The sequence below is a fragment of the Ambystoma mexicanum genome, chromosome 2q, assembly GCF_040938575.1.
Source record: "Ambystoma mexicanum isolate Mex_15411 chromosome 2q, UKY_AmexF1_1, whole genome shotgun sequence".
Lineage (NCBI taxonomy): Eukaryota > Metazoa > Chordata > Amphibia > Caudata > Ambystomatidae > Ambystoma > Ambystoma mexicanum.
This window is the reverse complement of record NC_090924.1, coordinates 105060980-105083118: the sequence shown is the minus strand read 5'-3', so window position 1 is coordinate 105083118 and position 22139 is coordinate 105060980. Positions and strand designations below refer to the sequence as shown.

The 22139-nt window shown below is 44.4% G+C and overlaps 1 protein-coding gene across 1 annotated transcript in view; it reads right to left on the bottom strand.

Moving 5' to 3' along the window:
* AMDHD2 (amidohydrolase domain containing 2) overlaps positions 1 to 22139 on the bottom strand; it is a 296791-nt gene that overhangs the window by 154050 nt on the left and 120602 nt on the right. The window contains exon 4 of the mRNA XM_069646953.1: positions 7649 to 7703. Within this exon, the coding sequence (XP_069503054.1) occupies positions 7649 to 7703 (55 nt within the window). The remainder of the gene's footprint in view (positions 1 to 7648; positions 7704 to 22139) is intronic.

The following is a 22139-nucleotide window of genomic DNA, read 5'->3' as shown; positions in this document are numbered from 1 at the left end:
GACTAGACAGTAACATTCCTACTCCTTATTCTTAAGGCCTGCCTGAGGAAGGATAGCAATGCCCAAGTTATTAGTGGTGTATCCGCTCTCAGTCTGTAATAGAAGGATGGGCAACATTGTGTTAGACCTGCTCCTCTTAACACTGGTAATATGGTTCTAGCCCTAACATGTTGGTAGACCCTACAAAAGAATACAAAATGAAGCAGATATTCTCGTATAGCAGAGCACATATTGCTTCTTTGGTCCAGGTCATTACCAGTCCAGTGTGTGGTTATTGCCCCAAGAGGTAAACAATTAAGTCAAGCCCTTGTGGTAAGAGCCCTTGTCTTTTAACAAATTGCTCCAGACAAGATATTCCTGGATTCTATTTGTGGCAAGCATTACATTATTGCAGTTAGCTGGTTTCTGGAGTTCCATGCTCTCACGTCGCTCATAAAATAAGGTGTTGGTCTGTTTGCATATAGCCACCCTTGTCAGTTGATCCAGAAGCCTGGGAAAGGAGTACATTGATTCAGCATAGATTTCCATTAAGCAATTCTTGATCTGCTTAAAGCATGGGATGGCTGGGGACCAAGTTTTGGTCAAAAGGTTGGTAATAATAAATTGAGTTAGGGTAGCTTTAGGATTTCACCATAAACGACTCCATTGGAGAGCCGGCTTGATCCTCAGATCGTACACCAAAAGATGAATGCCTAGCTCTAGCTTAGATATATGTTGTTGTCAATATACTGCACAGAGGGTGGTGCAAGCACTAGGCAAAATAGGCATCTGTCTAGGGTGATTGCCAGCATGGGGCACCAAAGAGCAGGTTTTTCCTGTGTGCTTTCATGAATTGTAAAAGAGAGGTAAACAAATCTGAGTTAAAGTAGCTGCATAATGTCCTCCTGCAATTAGGGGTTGCCCGTCTGTATATCACATGTTTTTGAGCAATACACTTCATGGTCTGGCTCAAATAAAAGCAGGGAGGTCTAAGCACTCACAACAGGCAAGGCAGGAGTCATGGTAGATGCCTCCTAGAAAGTCAAGTGGCAAAGCATGGGCCAAGCAAAGTACACCTCACAGGTAGAAGCAGGAGGGCGATTGGGTGGGTGTAGGGGCACTCATGCAAGTTCAGCAACAAGGAGTTAAAGGGCCTTTTCCACATAATCTCAGAATAGGTTAATGTTTTCTGTGCTTGCAGCACATTAACTCTCAAACATTTTCATTAGCATGAACAACCTTTTTAAGCAATACTGCCTGGATGCAAATGTATATTTAATCATGCATCTTTAAAACTGCTTCATGCCTAAATAGACTTTATTTTAGGCACACACACTTTGAAAGTTGGCAATCTTTGCATCCGGGTGAATTCACAGCTGCAAGCATCATCTAGCATTCCAAGTTAATAAAGAGAAGATGTCCAATTAATTTGCAATTGTCTGTGCTATCTTGCAAAGCAATACTGAACCCTACTGGCCAAGCCTTGCTATCTCTACCACTATATTTATATTCAGTGCAGGTTATAAGTCCAAGATAAATACGCTCACTGAGAATATGTGCATGTTGAGGTCAATGTTTTTTGTCTTCTGATGTTGAAATGCTGGTCAAATATTAAAACTTACATTGAAAAGTATTAAGCAAATTGACCATTTTGGAAGGCCATACCAGCAATCTGATAAGGAATAATGTCTAACCCTCCAAATTAATGTCACTAAAAAGCCGGGCCGGAGCCACTAATAAGCCACTGAGGGATGCTATTGAGCTGCCACTTTCCCTGCAGTGCATTTGCATTCCAAATGATCCCATATGACCCAGCCAAGCTGCACTGCCCTGCAGTCTTAGGACTTGCTCCCTGGATATCCCCTCAACTCCTTGGACACCCCAAGTTTGGCTAGTGGGTATGCTGGGAAGACTTGGGAATGGAAACTTTCTGAAATGGTATGTGTGTGCTTGTGTGGGTGTGCATTGTACACACTCATGTGTGTGCGTGGGTGTCTATTTACCATCAGCAGCTGCGCTTATCACCCAGTCTTCTTCAACTGGCCCTCCTATCCCTCCCCCCTTCCACAAATAAGTCTGGCAAGGAGCTATTGATGAAAAGGAGTACAGAAAGCAGGCAACGTTGCACAGTGCACCACCTGTACCTGTCCAACTCTCCGGCCAGCACATGGTCACTGGTAAGAGCTGCTGATTGGAGCATATGAATGAAGAGCTCTCCACATGCATGCTAATTAGAAGACTGCATGGACCTAGAGCTCATGCTGTACCTGTCCTTTCCAAGTGAAACATGCACTGTCACCGCCTATGCTGTGACAAGTTGTCTGTTGATGGAGCTTTGCCTGGCTCTGACCATGCTGCACCTGTACTAGTTTAGGAGGAAACCCTGTACTGGCCTTGCAAATGCCATACCTGTACCAGTGTGAAGGAAGCTTGCACTGATCCCGTTTGTGCCATAAATGTACCCATTCGAGGGAAGTGTGCACAGTCCCTTGCAAAAAAGTTGCTCTGCCAATGATGTACTTGTGCATATTTGTGAGGGAAATTTACAATGGCCCTGGCATGCTGTACAGGTACCGGTTAGCACTGGACTTGCATTGACTCTGCCCATGTCGTACCAGTTTGTGAAGGAAGCTTGCAGTGACCCTGCCATATTGTCTGTTTGTAAGGGAAGCATAACTGGCACTGCCCATGCTGACCATATACCCATTTGTTAAGGAGACATTTGATAGATTTGTCCATGCTGTACTTGTACCTGGTTGTGATGGAAATATGCACTGGCCTGTCCACTCTATATCTGTACTTGTTTGTGAGGAATGCTTCCATTGTCTTTTTTTGGTGGGCAACTTCCACCCAGGCCAGGGGTGGACTGGGAACCAAAAGAGGCCCTGGAAATAATTACTGGGAACCAAGAGGCCATGGACATAATGTTCACAGTATTCCCATATTACACATTTTCAACAAACCCAACCCTTTTCCTATGGGACAATTCGTAAATACCACACAAGAGCCCAGGGTGTAGAGGCCTAGAGGGAAATCTCCCTATAGGCCAGTCCATCCCTGCAACAGACCATGCTAATCGGTTTGTCAGAGAAGTATGTTTTATGCATAAATGATGCACCTGTTTAAGATGGAATCTTGAACTAGCCCTGTCCATGTTGTATGTATACTTGGTTGTTAGGGAAGCTTGTAGTGACCCAGCACATGCTGTAATTGTTTGTGGAAAGCATGCACTGGCCCTGCACATGCAGTTCCCAATGGATTTTGAGGAAAGCTTGCAATAACCTCGTCTATGTTGTACCGGTTTGAGGAAAGTCTGTGCTGGCCCCGTCTACACTGCCTGTACCTGTTCTTTTTATGAGGGAAGCCGGCCCTGGCCCTATGCATATAGTAACTGTATGTGCTGCATCTGGAAAGCTTGTATGTTTGGAAACTTTGCAGCACTGCATTGCTGCCTACACTGTGGCATATGGGTGCCTGTGTGTGTGATAGTAGCTGTAAGGGTGCAGGACCACAAGTCTGACACAGTGGTTGCATGCTTGTTGGCCAATACTTTTATTATTTAAATAAAGAAAAAGGAAACAACTATCTTGCCCTAATTGTATAAGGCGTTGCTCTACCTCAACTAAAACACTAAGGACTCTGTCAGGATACCTCGTTTAATAATAAATACACCGTCCTGTGTCCAAACCTGTTTTCGTCGCTTACACTAAAGTAAGGTAAACTGGGCGTCTTCTTGATCCAGAAGGAGACTGCTCTTGCTCTGGACACAGACCTTTAAAGTTCAGTTTGTTATGTGAAAACATGAGTGATTCCTTAAACACAGTTCACAAGTATCAATTCCCAAACGTAGTGTTAAATCCGGTTCACTACCCTGCCAGACTTCACCATCAAACTCAGAACTCCAACAAATTACTGTTCACTTCGATGCCAGACCCCTCTGGGTTGTTTCCCGTTCTCGCCGACTTGTATAACAACTCCTCTTTCTCTTCTGTGTGGGTCCCAGACCCCGTTTATATTCTCTGTGGCTCTTCCCGCCTTGGTTCTGGGCTTATTCCTTCGCTCTTGCATGGGCCCCAGACTCTTGTGCTAGGCTTTTGCGGACTTGTCCAACTTCATATGGGTCCCACACCTTGGTGTGTTGCTTTCGTGGGTTCTCTACCTCAACTTCACTCACTGTCCAACTGAACAGACCTGGTGACCTCTCCTGCCAGGTACTGTTCCATATATGATGTTTTATACAGTTCGTTTCAATCTCGCTCTTCTCGGTTTTCTCAGTGTTCCCGACCCATCTACTTTGGCTTTGCTTCCGCGGTTCATTTGGGTCCCAGGCCCCTTTCTCTTGGCTTCCCAGGACACTTGGTCTACTTTTCTGCCAAGTGTCTATTGATGTGAGACATGTCTGTCTTTTTAATCTCTCCCTTCTTGATTGTGTTGGGTTCCCCAAACCATTTACTTTGGCTTTGCCTCTGTGGTTCACTTGGGTCCCACACCCCTTTGTAAGGACAGGAGAGTAAACCAGTGGTCCTGGGAAGCCAAGTGTCTACTGATGCAGCATATGTCCGTCTTTATATTTCGGCTGGGGTCCTTGACCCGTATTTTATCCTCCGCTTTAATTCGTATTGGGTGCCCGACCCTCTTTAAGCTCCCGTTGCTCAGTCCCCAGCCCCTCTCATGGACTGAGGCAGCACCTGTACCTTGCTTTCAGGTTCTTGCTGCATGGTGTCCTCCTCGGTCTTCTCGGACTCTGGTCGAGTTTCTTCTCCTTATCTTGCTGATCCCATTCTGGTCCGTGTCCCTGATCCAGCTACACCGAGTTGGGCTCCGCGGCTTCCCACTATGAGGCGTCCCAAGTATTCTGGGTACTTGGCTTACCTTTTCTTTCTCAAGTATCCTGCCGGATCTTGGCAGCACTCGACAGCGACTTCTCCCCACCAGCATCCCGGTCCTCAGCTTCTTCCCATGTCTCTCCGTCTCTGGCATTCAAACTTCACTCTGTGTTCCTCGGGGTCTGGCTTGACAAATGACATTGTCCGTCTTCTAATTTGTACTCCAGGTAACGAATAGGCAGCTGTGTGTGGCGGTTATTTTCCTGGGACTTGGTTTCCACCACTCTACAAAGAAAGACAGAGATATGGGGGACCACAGGGTACTGAGTGGGGTAAAAGGAAAGAGGGGACGGAGAGGAGGGAGGGGAATATCGAATTCTCCCAAGGTGATAGTCACTGGTTCCATGGAGGGCTTCCCTCCCCATGAAATTCACCTGCTGAGTACCATCCCTAGGGGAACTATCAGGTAGCGGCCTCCCTGACCTCATGTGAAGGTACTTCCCCATGGAAGCAGTGACAACACCCCGGGATTCATCACATAGCTTACAGTGTTACTAATCGAGATGCATCTGCCCAGTGTTTGCTGGAAGCTTTTATGCTGCTCACTGTTGTGAGCGAGTCCTTTACTCCGATACCCATATTGCACGTTTCCTGTATGTCAGAGCAGTTTCTACTTCTGCTGCATGTGTTGTCTTTTCTGTTGGTGAATCAAGTTTGCACTATGTGTGGCAGTACAATGCATGTTTAGTGAGTTACGGAAGCTGCGTGGCACATATTCATGAAACACAATTAATGGATTTACACAGCAGTCCGAGTTGTAACAGGGGGACCTTTTTGGGCAGATGTGAGAAATGGGACATTTTAAAGAACATTTGGCAAGGAACATTGGTTGCAACTTGCAGCTACACAGCGCACTAAAGCCCCTATTTAGAAAACCTGGTGAAAGCAGAGCCCTACCATATGTCCACCCCATCACGTGGCAGCCTGGCTGGCAGAGAGGCAGACCCACTGCGACATGTTCATATCTGTCCCTAAAGACAACCCTTTGGTGTTAATCAGCCTAGGAAAAATATTTTTACCAGGTAAATACCCTGAAAGCCCAGATGGTGCTTTGGGTACAGTACCACATGCTTGAGGCTGGCTGGGCTAGCTCATTCCTGTTCTGCTCTCCATCTCCGAAACACAAAAGGAATTCCCTCTACTTCCTGCAAATGCAGTTGAGCAAAGGGTATTTCTTTGCCATCCCCGATATCTGTAAAGAGGAAGTGAGGCATCTACCACCACCCATATCAAGCGGTGATTTTAGCAAAGCTGCCGACAGCCACTACCAATTCCAACTTTCAGTGAGTCGAATAGCGGTTTCTGGCACTCTCTTTAGCGGATGCTTAAAAGAGGTAGGTGGATGCACAGCAGAGGCCGAGATACACCAAGCAAAGCCAGTGGTATTTCAATCCCCAAATTGGGGGTGCTCGAATAGAAGAGAGGGGTTGGTGAAAAGACACAAAAGACTCCTGCCAACAATTTTTATATAGCTGCCTACTGTATGTAATTAGAGTTGCCCACAATAGCCCAGAAAACCATCTCTTAGAGGCACACGTGTGTGTGTGTGTGGGGGAGGGGCGGTGGGGTGCGGGGGATAACGGTGGAGTGTTGGAAGGGAATCTCCAAGGGTTTTTATTTTCAATTCCACTGATGGTACTAATTTTTCATGACTTTCTGTAATTGTATTGCTAATCCTTCCTGATCTGGTTGTAGGTTGTAATCCAGTCTCTATATTAAATATTGTGTGCGTAAGAGAGTGATTTAATTTTACCTTGATATGAAAAGATGTAAAACATGATAGAGAAACTGCAGCTTGTGAACGCTTTGGCAAAGCATGCGTGTGAAGAGGCAAGAAGACATCTGGGATGAGGGGATGCTATAGTCAGGGCTCATGGAGTTGGTAGTGGTGTGGCAAAATTACCTTCTGCCTAGGGTGGCAAAAAACGTTGCACCGGCCCTGACGGCACAAGGCATGCTGCAAGTTATGAGCTTGTTTATTGTAGAGAAACTTGAAGGAAAGGGACTTCATGAAGCTTCTGAAATGTGTTAAATGCGGTTGTTGATATACAGAACAAAGCATATTGCACTTTGTAAATATGTTAATTGTAGAGAAACCTGTAAAATAATTAAATTTGCTATGATGATTTCCTAATTGCAGTTGCTTTTTGAAAATAACTATATAAAGCAGAGTGTTCATTTTTAGGAAGCTTAGTACGTCTGACATATATGAAGCACTGGTTTGCTACACACTGTTTCAGTTCAGTATTTGCACTCTATGTGTTTATTTATGGCCCATCATAAATAACAGAGCAATGCATATAGCATGTTACGTCCTGTTAGTCATTTCTGTTAATAGCATGAATCTAGGCAGTATTTTTTACATTGCAAGGTTGTTTATAAATACTACTAAACTATTTTATGGTTGGTACATACTTTGGAATATTGTTTTGTTTTACGGACTGTATGTTTGATGAACTTTATTAAACTATAAACAATTCTGCTATTGATGTTACACATGTAGTGAAGCCTGCAGTTGTTCCCCTGATGTCCCAACCTTGACCAGCTCAAAACATCAGTAGGGCAAGACAAAAAGATCTTATATTAGGCAACTGTTTTGTATGAAGACATGACTGCATTGGGCATAGGCAACGCATAGAGAAGGAATGCCAAATGGTAGACTGTTAAAAGAGTTAGGAGAGGGGAAAAGCACACACTTGTCCGCGACCCTTTAGCTGACACAGCAGAATTGAGTAAGAAGAGGCAACAGTATCCTTGGGACATGTTTTAGAAAGGCTGCTTACCTAGAACTCCAGCTCCATGGGGGCCTCCTTCCGTCACATTTATTTCTGGCAGTACCTATCAAAGAGAATGAATTAGGACCCTGTTTGCAAGATGGCTCACAGCAGCTCAAGGACTTGAATATCCACAATGGAATTGAATCGCGATCTTATTTTCGACCCAAAATTGCGCCTGAAACTAAATTCACAATCTTCTTAAAGTAGCAGCTAAGAAAACCACCAAAACCATTATGGTCCAATCCAATGACCAAAAAGGACCAACCAACGTGTGCTGCAAGTGTCTAGGCTAATGAGAGAGTGTTTCACACACATTTCAAACTAACCGCACCAAGCCCAAAAGGTGAATCAGACTCTGAAAATAGATCAAACATATTGACACCCTGTTCTTCAGAGGATGAAACAGCATGGCATAGAAATCCTAAAATAGAGCAGCAACCCTACTACATTTCATTATGACCATTTGAACCTACAAATGCAGCAACATTCCAAGAGAAGGTCCTAGGAGAAAAGCAGCTACAATGTGTGTAATCAGTACCCAGAGAACACATATGTTATACTGTATGCACTATAATCAAATCTTTAAGTTACTCTATACACTGAGCCAGCATAAAAAGTTAAGCAACACAACTAAATGAAAATTTTCCAAGAAATGTGCATATACATTTTTTCAATAAGACCGATCCCTGTAGTGTTTCAACCAAAGCAAACATAAGCATTTGCTCCCTAATAGGACTGTTCTTTGGGGATTCACAATGTATTCCGGTAGTGATAAAAATGCATTTTAATTTAGTAAAAGCTTTTTGAATGCCAATAACCATGAGGAGACAGGCGAAATCAGAAAACTGGTCTAAACCATTTTGCAGCCTGATGCAAAGTCTGGCATATAAAAAAACCTCCTGAATAAGTGTGTATTATTTATTGTGCATTTAAAACTCATGTAGTAGAATCTGTTTAAAAAAAATAAAAACTACAATAGACAGACCCAGGCGTAAGATTTGAGCCTGGGTGGGGAGTGAGAAATGAAAACAGGAGAGACACTGACGCTGAAGCAAGTGGATAAGGACTATGATTCAGAAGGCGGTGGAAAGGTGACAGCATGTGTCTAATAAGGGCAAGAAGAGCGTTACAGAAGATTGAACGCTGTAGAGAGATTATTATGCCACCAAGGAGATTTTATGAGTATTTGGGACACAGGCGAAATTGGAGCTGTAAGGTGCAAATTGGCTGGTACGGACATTTAATCCAAATCGGAGAAACTGGGCCCAAGTAGCCTAAGGCTTCCTGGGTGATACAAAGGGTCTTGAACTTGGCTCAGTCAGGTCTACAGACTATCTCGGGAGGATAGCTCAGCTGCAACGTGCTCACCTTGGAAGCAAGACGACACGGAGCAACACAGGTTCGATCACCGGAGTCCGCACTTAGAAACCTCTGGGTATTAAGCGCATTATAAATAACCTATCATATATATCTCTTCTGAGACCAGTGTGGAATGAACAAGTGCCGGGAGGACAGCTCAAGGTCAACGCGTTTGTTATGGAAGCAATAAAAAGCAGAGCGACACAAGTTTGAATACCCATCCTGCGCTTAGAGACTGGCCTCGGGTATTAAACGCATCATAAAAGATTAATTCAATGTTTGAAAGCTAGAGAGATGGCTAATGTAAAGAAGTAGACTGGTCCAGTCTAAAGTGTATGATTGCACTGTGAGATGAGTTGAGGGTGGAATGAAATTACAACTTGATTAATTTGTATAGCAAAATTGAGTGTTACTTTGCATAGGACTACAAGATTATTAGCAGAGCTGGCTATGGCTGGAGGAGAACAGAGGGTGTCTGCCCAGTTTAAAGCTAGCAACAAAAAAAACAGCTATTTTTTCACTATTAAAACCAAGTTTCTTGATGCTCATACAGGCTTGAACGATTCAGAGAAAAGTTGGGCTAGTACCCACGCTGTGCAAGCATGTCATTGTCAGATTACACTTAGGAGTAGTGGGTGGGTCAATGGTATTGAGTTTGAAGTTGAAGCTATTTCTAATTGGGCTTCAAATCAAGAAAATAGCCATTTGAATGAGGCAGTTTGTAGATTCTCTGGAGAAGTAAATTGGTGCAAAATCATTACTATTATTATTATTGAGTTTTTGTACAGTGCACGTTCCCAAGCTTAGAAACCAATCTCTAGTATTAAGCGTGTTATAAAAGAACAATAAGGATTATAATCATTAAAAACTCACAGTACCACCTGAGACTTCTGAGAAAGATTAAGCCTTTTGTCTCTGATAAAAATGGTGCAACTCTGGCTCGAGGCACTATTTTGCCTAGGGTGGACTATTGCAATGCCCTTTTGACTGGGGCTGGCAAAGATGATATTCACAAACTTCACGTTGTACAGAACGAGGCACTTAGCATTGCGAAAAACATCCCCAGCAGAGCCCACATCTCTACAATTAGAAAATAATTATACTGGCTGCTAGAATACAGTTCAAACGATTACTCTGGCACATAAATGCCTTTGTGGTATGGCTCCTACTTATCTCAAGGAAAGTTTAGTCAATGATGAGCCAAGGAGAGCACAGCGCTCTAGTAATTCTAGCCTTCTCTCCTGTTCGAGAGACCGACGTTTGAATGGAAATGACCAGTCTTTACAAGTACAGGCAGCAAATACCGGGAACTTTCTGCCTATGTACTTACGCCAGGAAAAGAATCGACTTCCATTCCGGAAAACCTACCTGTTTGAATAACTGATTCGATCTTGTTATTTTCACCCACTCTTTCTTCCTGTGTAGTGTCTTTTGTGTTGCGTCTTGTGTTTTTGTGTGCGGGCTATCTAGCAAAATAAATAAACAAACCATGATTTTTCTCTTTGTGAAAGTGATAATTCATGTTTTCAAGAAACTTGGTTAATGGAACGCCCTGTGTTGGATGGATACACAATGTTTCATACACAAAGGGCTAAGAGGGTGGCCTCATAACCGCAATTAGATCAAACCTCATTGCCAAGGCTGCTCAACTAAATTATGGTTGTAACGAAAAGATTCTCACTTGACTTGCATTAACAAAGATATGATAAACTACCCACCAAAAAAGAACTTAGGCGTAATGTAATACTGTCAAAAATCTGGTATTGGAACAAAAAAGCTAGAACTCATCAGAACATTAAAGCAAGAATATAAAAACTGGATTAAGTCTATTTTATTTCAACGTAACTCAGAACACACGTTACGAATACCTACAGCTAATCAAGACATGCATTTCTGGGAAACGATTGATGCCATGGAACAAAGTTAACTAAGAATTACAGCATACCCTACAACGAGAAGGGACAACATTCTATACATAAAAATATTTGGAGCCTTGTTAATGTCTTCACCCAAATGTATTTGGTAATGACTGCAGTTGGTCCCTTACCTTGTCACTTGTATCACCAAAGCTAAAAAAAACAAATCCCCCGGTTCCGGTTGGGCTTTTAAATGTCATCAAAAAGGTGATCTAGCGATGTGGGCAGAAAATCGAGGTCAATTCTTTAAACACATCATCTGCAAAAAACTCATTTGGACCTCCTGGCAGATGGCTCCTATTATTCTTATCCATAAGAAGGGCAATAGGCTTAACCCTTGTAATTACAGACCTATAGTGCTTCTAGATGTTTCTAGCAAAATCTTTGCCTCAATTGTACGTGGCCATTTAGACATCTGGATAAAACATTCTGAAATTCCAATAGGAATCAAACAAGGTTTAGAAAAGGTTTAGGCACATCCCTAGATGGGTTTCTTGTCCATCTACTTCAGAGCCAGGTAAAATTGACTAAAAAGTCACTATGTGGCTCTGATTGACTTGACAATGGCCTTTGATATGGTCAATCAGGGCATATTACGGACAAAATTAAAGGCCTGCCGTTGTCCCAGTCATTTAGCAGACATCTTGATACATTTACACTGAGGAATGCAAGTTCAAATTAGATTGGACATGGAAGGTACCTTAAATGCTCCCATACTGACATACCGTGATTTACAACAAAGGTGTGTCTTGGCACCGGCCCTCTTCAATTTATATATGTCAGATGCTATTTTACCAACAATAGTTCCTTTCCTTCCCAATCTTGCACCTTGCGTATACAGATTTAATCTTATTGGACCAGACCCCAATAGGGTTGTAACGTTCAATTAATAACTTTGCCAACTACACTAAAGAACCTTATCTTGAGCTCAATCCAAAAGAAAAACGTATAACCACTCATTCTAAGGGAGGCAAAGGTGATCAGCTCAAATGGTACCTTAACGTCATTGAATTAGAGAAGGTGGCCTCGTGGAAATATCAACTAAAGCAAAAGTATGCCAACTTAAATGATTACAAGGAACCGTCCCATAGAATTACTGCTTTTGTGGCACACATGGGCAGAGTAAACTGGAAATATGGGTAATTTTCCCTTATGCAGGTTATAAAATTCTATGAGGGTGAAGTTATTCCAGTGCCAACATATGGAGCAGAGTTTTATGATGCTAATTTTCCTTGGGATAAAGTTAAGGAAAAAATCTGGTGACGTTTCTTGAATTTAAATCAAAGAATACCTATATCCATAATTAGGTCTGAACTAGTCCTTTCTTTAATCAGAGGTATGGTACAGTGAAGAACCTTTCCCATTTATGCTAAAATTCTTTCACCTGTGCCCAATTCTCTGTATTTGGTGTTAAATAGGTCGCAATTTATGGTCCTAGTCGGACTCTTACATTTTTGATCAAATATTGTTCTGATATCCTGGTTAGGATAAGTGCGACAAAAGAGGACCTTACTGATAATCCCACCATATGTTAAAACAAAACTTCTACGGGACGATTGGTCCTCTACTATAGATAAGAAAAAAACAAAATAAATGATTTTATTCGTTGAGTTTTGATGAAAAGAAATCTAATCAGTTGCCTCCCTACCTCATTTTATCACCCAATGTACATTGTAGAATATTTTTGTTTTAGATTAAGGCTAAACCTCCTACCCACCTGGGAAGTATTAGCATTCAGAAATAAGTCGGCTTCATTCAAGGTCTGTCGATTCTGTAGAGTAATTGGAATTGTGTAATTAGTGTCCTAAGGTTGCAGTAGCCCCAGATTTTAGCACCATATATAGAGCTATCGCCTGGGCTTTTGCTCTATAGATTTCCAGAGCCTGTGGTATTGCTTTCCCACCATAATGGGTGGAAAAGGACCTTATTGGCCTTCCATGTTTCTCAAGGGACAACTCACTCTTCAAAACGTGCTTGGTCCAAAACCCCTCTCATGCAATCTTATGCCCAGGTAATTTAATAGCCTTCCCGCTCAACTTTGGTGTTCTTAACCACCAATCCTATGTTTTTAGCTGTTTTCTTCGACCGGATTAGATATTTGATTTTAGAAATGTTGAGTTCTAAACCCAATCGGGAGCACTGGTTTTCAAAGCATGATAATATATGCTGTAGACTTTTCAGTGTCTTACTAATTAGGACTGCATCATCTGCAAAAAGATAGTTACATTTTCTACATCTGAACTCAGTGCATCTGTTTTGAGTTCTCTAAATGCGTCAATTATGTTATTTATGTACAGGAGACAGACAGGGGAGGTAGTGCACACCACTGCCTTACTCCTCAAGTAACTGGAAGACGAGGGTGCTTTCACCGTCCATATCATATCTTACCTGGGCACATTTATCACTATAGAGGTTTGCAATTATGGACCCCTTTTTGTGCAATAAATCCTATAACATATTTTATGGAACAGCACCAAAAGCTGTGTAGAGATTCACAAAATTAAATATAAAGTTTGGCTATGCAATGCTGTGAATTTCTGGAAAAGGAAATCCAACCTAGAAATGTGGTCCATTGTGCAAACTCCTGTTCTGAAACCTGCCTGGAAATTGGAGACCGACTTAGTTTCCTTTGCCCATTCTTCCAGTAGGTACAATAAAACTTTACCATAGAATTTTGCACTACATGCAATTGGGGCTATTATACAATTACTGGTGTTGTTGCAATCTCCCTTCTTGAATATTGGACTGTCTTTTTTTTCAATGTATTTTTTTAAAGTATTTTTATTGCCATTTTTAAATTAAACAACATTAAGCGACCCCCACCTCCACCCTCCCCCAGACACCCCCCCCACCAATATCCCTTGGCAGAAAATCCAAAACCATTACCCAGTCTCGGTGGAATCTCACATTTGCCCTTGCAGATTATATGTCATCAACTCCATTGCCATAAACCCCCACAGTTTTAAACAACCAATCCCTTATTGTTGGTGGCTGCTTCTGTTTCCAGCAATTCCCTATCGCCAACCATGCTGATATCACCATTAACATAAAGGCTTTACTATGTGCCCTGGCAGGCAGGCGGATCTCCGGGTCAAACAAACCGCACATCCATTTCCTAGGTGTCAAATTGAAATAAGGGGTTACCATTGTCTTTATCCGGGTTAGCAGATCATACCAAAATTCCCCCAAATTCAGGCACTCCATCCAGATGGGTCTCCAATCCCCATTCATGCCACATCCCCCTCCAGGACTTCTCCATGGTTGATGGAAACATTTTGTGCAATCTCTCCGGGGTATGGTGCCATTGGACCATTATTTTATACCACGCTTCCCGGACCTGGATCGACCTTGTCAGTTTTGGGATATTTGTCCATAGATGTCCCCAGTGCTCCCTTGGGAGATCCACCCCCAATGTCTTTTCCCACTTGCGCATGTATCCCCAAACCTGTCCCAACTCCCCTTCCATCAAAATTGAATATAACTTCGACACCATTTGTCTGTTACCCATATGTGTGGTAATAATTTTTTCAAATGCAGTGCGGTCTCTGCCCCCTACTGCTTTGCCCCCTCAGCTGGCTATCCAACATCTCAATTGATAGTTCTTCAATCTATCCTTCTCAGAAAGACCCACAAACTGTTTACATTCCTCAAACGTACAAATATCAGTTCCCTGCACCATATCTCGCAGCTTTGTACATCCCACTTTCCTCCATTGCCTAAACACTCCCTGTAACATCCCTAGCCGAAACTGCGGATTCCCATATAGCAGGGTAAATGGGGATGGATGCATAAATAGACTTTCCTTTTCTAGTAATCGGTCCCATACATCACAAACCACTGCCAAAACCTAACTGACACGTGTGTTCTGGGGCCTATCTTGTCTATGTAGCAAGATAAGCCCCTCCCAATGGACACCCCACCACCGCCCTATCCATCCTTGCCCAGGGTTTCACGGTATCTCCCATAAACCATCCACGGAGTAACCGCATCTGTGCGGCTTCATAATATTTTATAAAATTCCAAAGGTCAGCCCCCCTCCCCCATCTATGTCTAGGTGCCATTAAAGTACATAGTGCCACTCTCAGGGTTTTATTTTGCCATAGAAATCTTGAGACCACTTTATTCAGTGCCAACCGGTATCAGGCGAGCTTGGACATTGTAAAGTACTCACGGGAGAGTCACCATCTTGATGGTAGCTACCCTTCCTAACTATGAAATACAAAGTGGGGTCCACCTCCTCAAATCCTCCTTCACCTGTTGGAGCACTTGCGGTAGTTGCTATCAAACAGCTGCGAAACCGCCTTAGTTATATTAACCCCCAAGTATCTAATACAGCTGTCTGCCACCACAAACGGAGACTAGGAAGGTAGAGCTTCTTTCTGCATTGGAGAGAGGCCCAAATCTAGTAACCCCTCCTTCCCCATATTAACCTTGAGACCCGCCACTTGCTCTTTTTCTGTCAGTTCCGCCACCAGTGCTGGTATCGACATTTCCGGGTTTATCAAAGTTATTAGCAGATCATCTGCAAAAGCCACTATTTTATGCTCCTCCCCTCCGAAAGGGATGCCCCGTGTCAACGACCTCTGTGTTTAAGGAAAAATGACTCCAAAAGGGGCATCGCTTCCTTGTTCCACGACCTATTTCTATATTACGGGACACTTGCTTATTGATCGACAGATGTATCTTGGGGGCCTGATAATTTGCCTGTACCATCCGTAACAACTTAGTTCCCATTCCCATCTGCTCCATAGCAGCAAATAAAAAGGGCCACTCCACCTAGTCCAACGCCTTTTCAGCATCAAACGACACTAGCACTGATGGAATCTGCCTTGTGTTGACCTTCTCTATCAAATGGATAACCCTCCCAATGTTGCCCCAAGTCTGTCTCCCCATAATAAACCCTAATGGATCAGTGTTTATCAAGTCCAGAAGAAGAGGTGCCAGAATGCCTATATAAAGATTTGCATCAATATTCATCAATGCGATAGGTCTATATGACCCACATTTCGTCAAGTCTTTGCCTGGTTTCCCCAAATACCACCACTTTTGCCTCTGTCATAGTGTTAGGTGTTACGCTCCACCCTACCCAGCCTTGCGATCAATTGGCTAGCATACTTTTTGTAAAAGGCTGCCGGGAATGCATCCGGTCCCAGTGCTTTATTCAGTGGTAGTGCCCTAATTGCTGCCTCCACCTCCTCCTCCATAATATCGCCGTCCAACTCTTCCTGCTCCATAGACGTTAACTTTGGCAGAGATATATCTGAAATATACTGATCTATCGCCCGAGGGTCCGGGTGCTCTGAAGCGTATAATTATTCATAAAATTTAGCAAAGGACTCTATTATGGCCACCGATTTGGTAGCACTCAAGCCATCAGGCTGCGTAATCCGCAGAATCGTCCTAGCTGCCTCTGATCCCTTCAGCTGCTGAGCCAACAGCTTGTCCGCTTTATTGGCTCTCACATAGTACCTCTGCTTGGTCTTCAACAGGGATCTATCTGCCCTGCGGGTCCGCAACTAATCTAGTTGACTATGGAGTTCCCTCAACCTTTTCTATAGGGCCCTCATTCTATGTTTTGCAATAGCCTGTTGGGCATCTCGTAATTGAGCGGCCAGATCCTTTTCCATTCTTGCTCTCCGTTTCTCACGCTGAGATTGCAACGCAATAGGTTTCTCCTGCATCACCCCCTTAAAGGCATCCCAGGTCCCCCCTCCGGTGAAACATCTCGGTTGTCATTAACAGAGAAATACCCATCAATCTTGTCCCTAATGACCTCTACTGCCGCTTCATCATTCAACAGTTCGTCTGGAAACATCCAGGCCCATAGCCTCATGCGCGACCCTCTATCCCTAACCGTCACTAGTAGAGGGGCATGATCGGACAGTGATATGGAACCCAGATCTACTTCCCTTACCTCCCCCATTAGCCTAGTTGTTACCCACACAATCAATTCTAGACCGGGATTGGTATATACGCGAGTAATACGTATAACACCTTTCGTGTCCCCTCTTAGTTTGCCAAACATCTCAGTCTCAAGGTTTCAAAGCTTTCCTTTAGTGCCCGTGTAGGGAGCACTGATCCCTTCCCCGCGCCCGCACTTCTATCCATAATAGGATCCCACAAAAGGTTAAAGTCACCACCTTCCGCAAGAACCCAACCTGCCCTGTGTTAGGTGCATATACCGTTGCCAAGGTAATTTGTCTATACTCCAGCTGCACTAATACAAATAGATACCTCGCCTTAATGTCTGCTAAGGACTGCGCAATCGTAGCCCTGAGTGAATCTTTGAGTCCTTTGAAAACCGCTGAGGTCTTCCCATTGTATTGGATTGAGAAATTAGAGAGAATTGCCGCCATTTCACAGCAGATTTATCTGCCTTCTTGATATGCGTCTCCTTTAACATAATGACATCTGCACTCTACTTTTGCATTAGGGCTTCTAAATTTTTACACTTTACAGGGGAGTTTAACCCTCTCACGTTATATGACACTACCTTGAATGCACAGTATAGTTAGACTGCTTAGTGCCATGCTTATATTGATTCCCCAGCCTCCGATAATGACCATTTCTCCACGACCTCTGCTCCCCAAACCACCTCCCCCAACCTCCACAACTTCCCCAACAAACCATCTCAGGACCAGGCCAAAGATCCTATGATACCTTTGGGGACCATCCCCAAAGCTTTGACCTAAGAAAATACCTGAGGTCACACCCGCTGGCCCTGCTAAACTACGACATGAAGATCCTGACAACAATATTGGCAGGGCGTCTCCGTAGAGTGATTGGGGGATTAATACATGGGGATCAAAGTAGCTTTATCCCAGGTGGCAGCACTGCCTTAAATTTTTGCCGATTGCAACACATTGTGGCGCAAACCGCTCCCATGAGCGGTGCGCAGTTGTGTCATTGGACGCGATTAAAGCCTTTGATTCATTGTACTGGGAGTGGTTGTTTGCAGTCTTGAGGGTGTTCGGATTTGGGCAGCAGTACATTGGCTGGGTGAAGTTACTATACACCTTGCCTGAGGCAAGAGTTAAAACAGGTAGACAGGTGTCGGCAGCTTGGGATATATACAGAGAGGTACGAGGCAGGGGTGTCCGCTGTCACCCATGCTGTATGTGCTGGCACTGGAACCAATAGCAATATACCTCCGCAAAGAGTTTCTGGACACCGGCATGTGGGAGGAGTCGGTCATCTGATTTCATAATATGCTGATGATTTTCTGCTATTTTAGGAACCCACAGCATAACCTGCCTATATTCCTAGAAGTGCTTGATAACTTTGCAAGGGTGTCCGGGATCCACTTCAGCAGAAATAAGTCTGGTCTGTTCCTATAGGCTGGTCTAGGGGGGGGGGGGGTAGCAGCACGCGACTTACCTGTGGTGGGGCTTCCGGAATCCTTTAGATACTTGGGGGTACATGTCATGCACATGTCAGAGCATGCACGACTGTAACACTGCAGGTGTGGTAAAGGGACTGAGAAAATCCATGTTCTGGTCATAACTCTTGTTGTAATTAATGGGCAGGACTGCCATAACAAAAATTATAATCCTACCGAGATGTTTGTATTTTTTCCATAACGTCCATCACTACATTCGGCCCACTTTTTTTCGTCTTCTGGAATCACTGTTCGGGGAATCCTTTGGGGCTCAACGCGACACAAATTTGCGCTCAAAACACTGTGTCTGCCCTACAAGCAAGGAGGGGTGCAACTACTGGATCTAGAAAGGTACTATTTGGCAGCACACCTCAGCTTTGTAACCAAGTAGCTCTCGGATGAGGCCACGTCGAAATCGGTGTTGCTACAGCAAATGGTGGCCCCAGCATACCTTAAAGAAATCTTATGGCTGCCGTTGAGATGCTTTGGGGTTGGGCCTGCACTGGTCACACTGGGTAGGCACGCGTGGCACAGAAATTGTTTAAATCAGAGAACCCATACGCACCCGAGGTCCCACTAACAGAGGTTTGTAGGAGTAGAAATGACTTGATAGTCTTGCCACCATGGGAGGGCTGGGGTCTCTCAACTTGGGGGGATATGTATGAGAATGGTACATTCAGGGAAATTGAGTCCTTGACTGAACACGCAGGGCTACCTAGAGGTCAATTTTTGTGGTATTTGCGAATGAGGGCGGTGGTTAAGCAGAAATGGACGGAATAGCCAGAAGAACCAGTGGCTGCTCCACTGTTGACCGTAAAGAATACTGTGGAAGATGGTTGGCGGCCAGTATCCAGACTATATAGCAACTTGGCGGACAGACCCAACCCTAAGAGTGCTGTACTGAAGGCACGCTGGGAGGCGGATCAGGGGGAGGAAATTGGAGGAAGAGAATGGGAACGTATACTGGGTTTCCCACGGGAGGTGTCCAGAAAATTTTTCTTTAAATTAATCTAGTTGAATGTATTGTACCGCACCTACATGACACCAGAGAAGGTGGCTAGATTTAGTAACAATGTACAACCAACTTGTCCATGGTGCAGCTACCCGGGGGCCGCCTTAATGCACATGTTCGGGAGTTGTGCCAAAGTACAAAGTTTCTGGGCGTGAATCGAGCAGGCTTGCAAGAGGGCTGGAGTCACTAGGTACAACTGGACCCCGAAAGAGTGCTTTTTGGGTGCTTACTGAAGAAACAGCAAGTACAAACAGGTCATGAAATTCATGGACTTGGCCTGCAACCTAGCTAAGAGGTGCATTACCACGGTGTGGAAGTTGGCTGGGGGCCCGCAATACACACGCTGGCACAGGGAGTTCGAATTCTGGGCTGAGTTAGAAACTACAGTGTGGGTAGGTACAGTAAACGGGTTGGAGGTACTCGCAAGTGCAATCTCTGAGTCATGGAAAGCGTTGGTTTGGGACATGTGCCACCCCTCTCATAAGCCTCCTTGAAGGCTGCGAAACACCACGTACTGTAGTATTTTGAGTACTTTATCTCGATGAATGGGTAGGCCCAAAAAGACACCCATCAGCTGTCCATTGTAAACGTTGATACATGTGCTGCTCTGGAATGTGGTAAAATACTGTCATCAATGTGTTGCCGTGAATCTACCCTGACCAAAGGTTACACATCTGTGTGAAGAAAATGTTCACTGTTGTTCAATTAGTCTTTATTGAATTGTACCTGCTACATGCATAAACATGCTGAAATTGTGACACACATATATATATATATATGCCAATAGGAAGACGTTAAAATGAACTAACACCTACCCTCTGATTTAAAAACATTGCCCACCACCCCACTGCTTCAGTTAAAATAACCAACATCCAACACCACATAGTCTACCCACCTCCCCTTTTAACTTTAACTTCACCATTTACTACTATGAGACACTATCTGCTCCCCGTCCGCTTCTCCCCCTAGTCCTCTCCCCAGCGGACCTTTTAATTTTGCCCCCCTGCTTTCCCTCCTCCTCTGCACTGTAGACCAGTCCCATTGTCGCATCCCACGCTGGGAGGAGGGCCTTATTCATCTCTCCTCCAAATTCAGCAGTGCCAGACCCTCTGCACATGATGTAATTTGATGCTGTGCGCCCTCCAAGTTGAAAAGTAAACCAAACGGAAATTAACACTTATATGGAATCAGTTTTGCAATTAGAGCCTGTGTCACCTGGCGCATGTCTTTTCGCTTTTGCAGTGTTACCAGCGCCAGGTCTTGGAACAGCGGGACCTGTGCCCCATTCACTGAGATATTCCCATCAATTCTTGCAGCACGCAAAATGTTCTCTTTTAAACCATATGAAGTTAGGGCAACCAAAATGTCACTTCATCTAGCTCCCGGCTCCCTTCTCCTTAGCCCCACTCTATGCACTCAGTCAAATCCTATGTCTTCCGGCAGTATGTCTGTCAATAGGTTCCTAAAGCATTGTTGGATCCTACTCTATCCAGAATTGACTCACTTAAGCCCTTCACGCGAATTATAGACCTACGCAACTGGTCCTGCGCCTGCAGTTCCAAGGTGTGTGAGACCCTGGCCAGCCAATCTAGCAGTTCACTATTCTACCGTAACTCATCCGACCTTTTCCGCAAGGCCCTGTTCAGTGAAATCCACCCTCTTCACTTCCCCTTTAACTTCAGTCACAGAGTTCCTCAGTTCATCCCGCAGCAAAGTAAACTGTTCCTGGAGAGTGTTTGTGATTCTCCCTCCCATGTCGTTGAAGCATTCCTTAAGGACTTCCTTACTGAGAGCCATCTCCCCTCTCTCCAGGACATCCCCTTTCTCCTCAACATCCTTTTTAGCTCCTGTTGTACCCTCACCAAGCTGCTGCCAACAGCGCTCTAGCTGACCTTCCTGCACAATTTGGGGTTGCCTTCTTCTAGCCAGGGTGCCCTTTTCTTTTGATTTTGGCATCTGGGTGGCTCCACCTCACCTATATATTATATGTGTTCAACCTCTTGCGACATGCGACGGCCACCCGTACTGTAACTGGGCCTCTCCCCCACTTTCCGGCTTACTATGCACACCTATATTGTATGCACGCTGGTCCCTCAATGCTCTCTATCCACCTGTGATTCTTCTCATTTTCACCGCTTTCACCCCCACTGGTTATCTTCTTTGAGGGGCGCCACCAAGTATCATCCCACAAGGATATGCCATGCTTTTACACCAGGGCCCTCACCCTTTTGCCAGCATCACACACCAAGAAGAGGACAATTTCCTGCCACGGGATACGCTTCCGGGACTTCTTTCCTTATTTTATATACCGGCAAACACTGCCCGACTATCTCACCGCTCCTCCGCAAGCTGCTATTTGACTGAAGAGCACCTTAAAAGATTACTTATTTCATTCACATATGTTTCTAAAACTTTAAGATACTAGGCGAGTACATCTACAATCCTCCCTACTATTTGACTGAAAAGCACCAGCAGGGAGTGGCCCCAGTCAATTTTAGTCCCAGTCACTGACGTTATGCATCCCTGACAAGGCCGCCTACCTTACCAGAGGTATTGTTCCCTCAGTCACGCCAGCGCACCTGGGTCTCTATTCCTCACCGCATCCAACTTCAGGGCCGCCTCTTCATTCATCACCACACCTCTGCACACCGTGGCCCTGCAGCGGTGATCACCGCCTTTGTCAGCTTTGCGTGCCGCCGAAGCACCGCATCTGAAAGCCAGCGGCATTGAGCATATGGCCCTTTGAGTAAAGTGCATGCAATGGATGGGGTTGCAGAATAACTCAGAGTGCAAATAATCGAACCAACTCAGGAAGATGGCAAAGGTACTGAG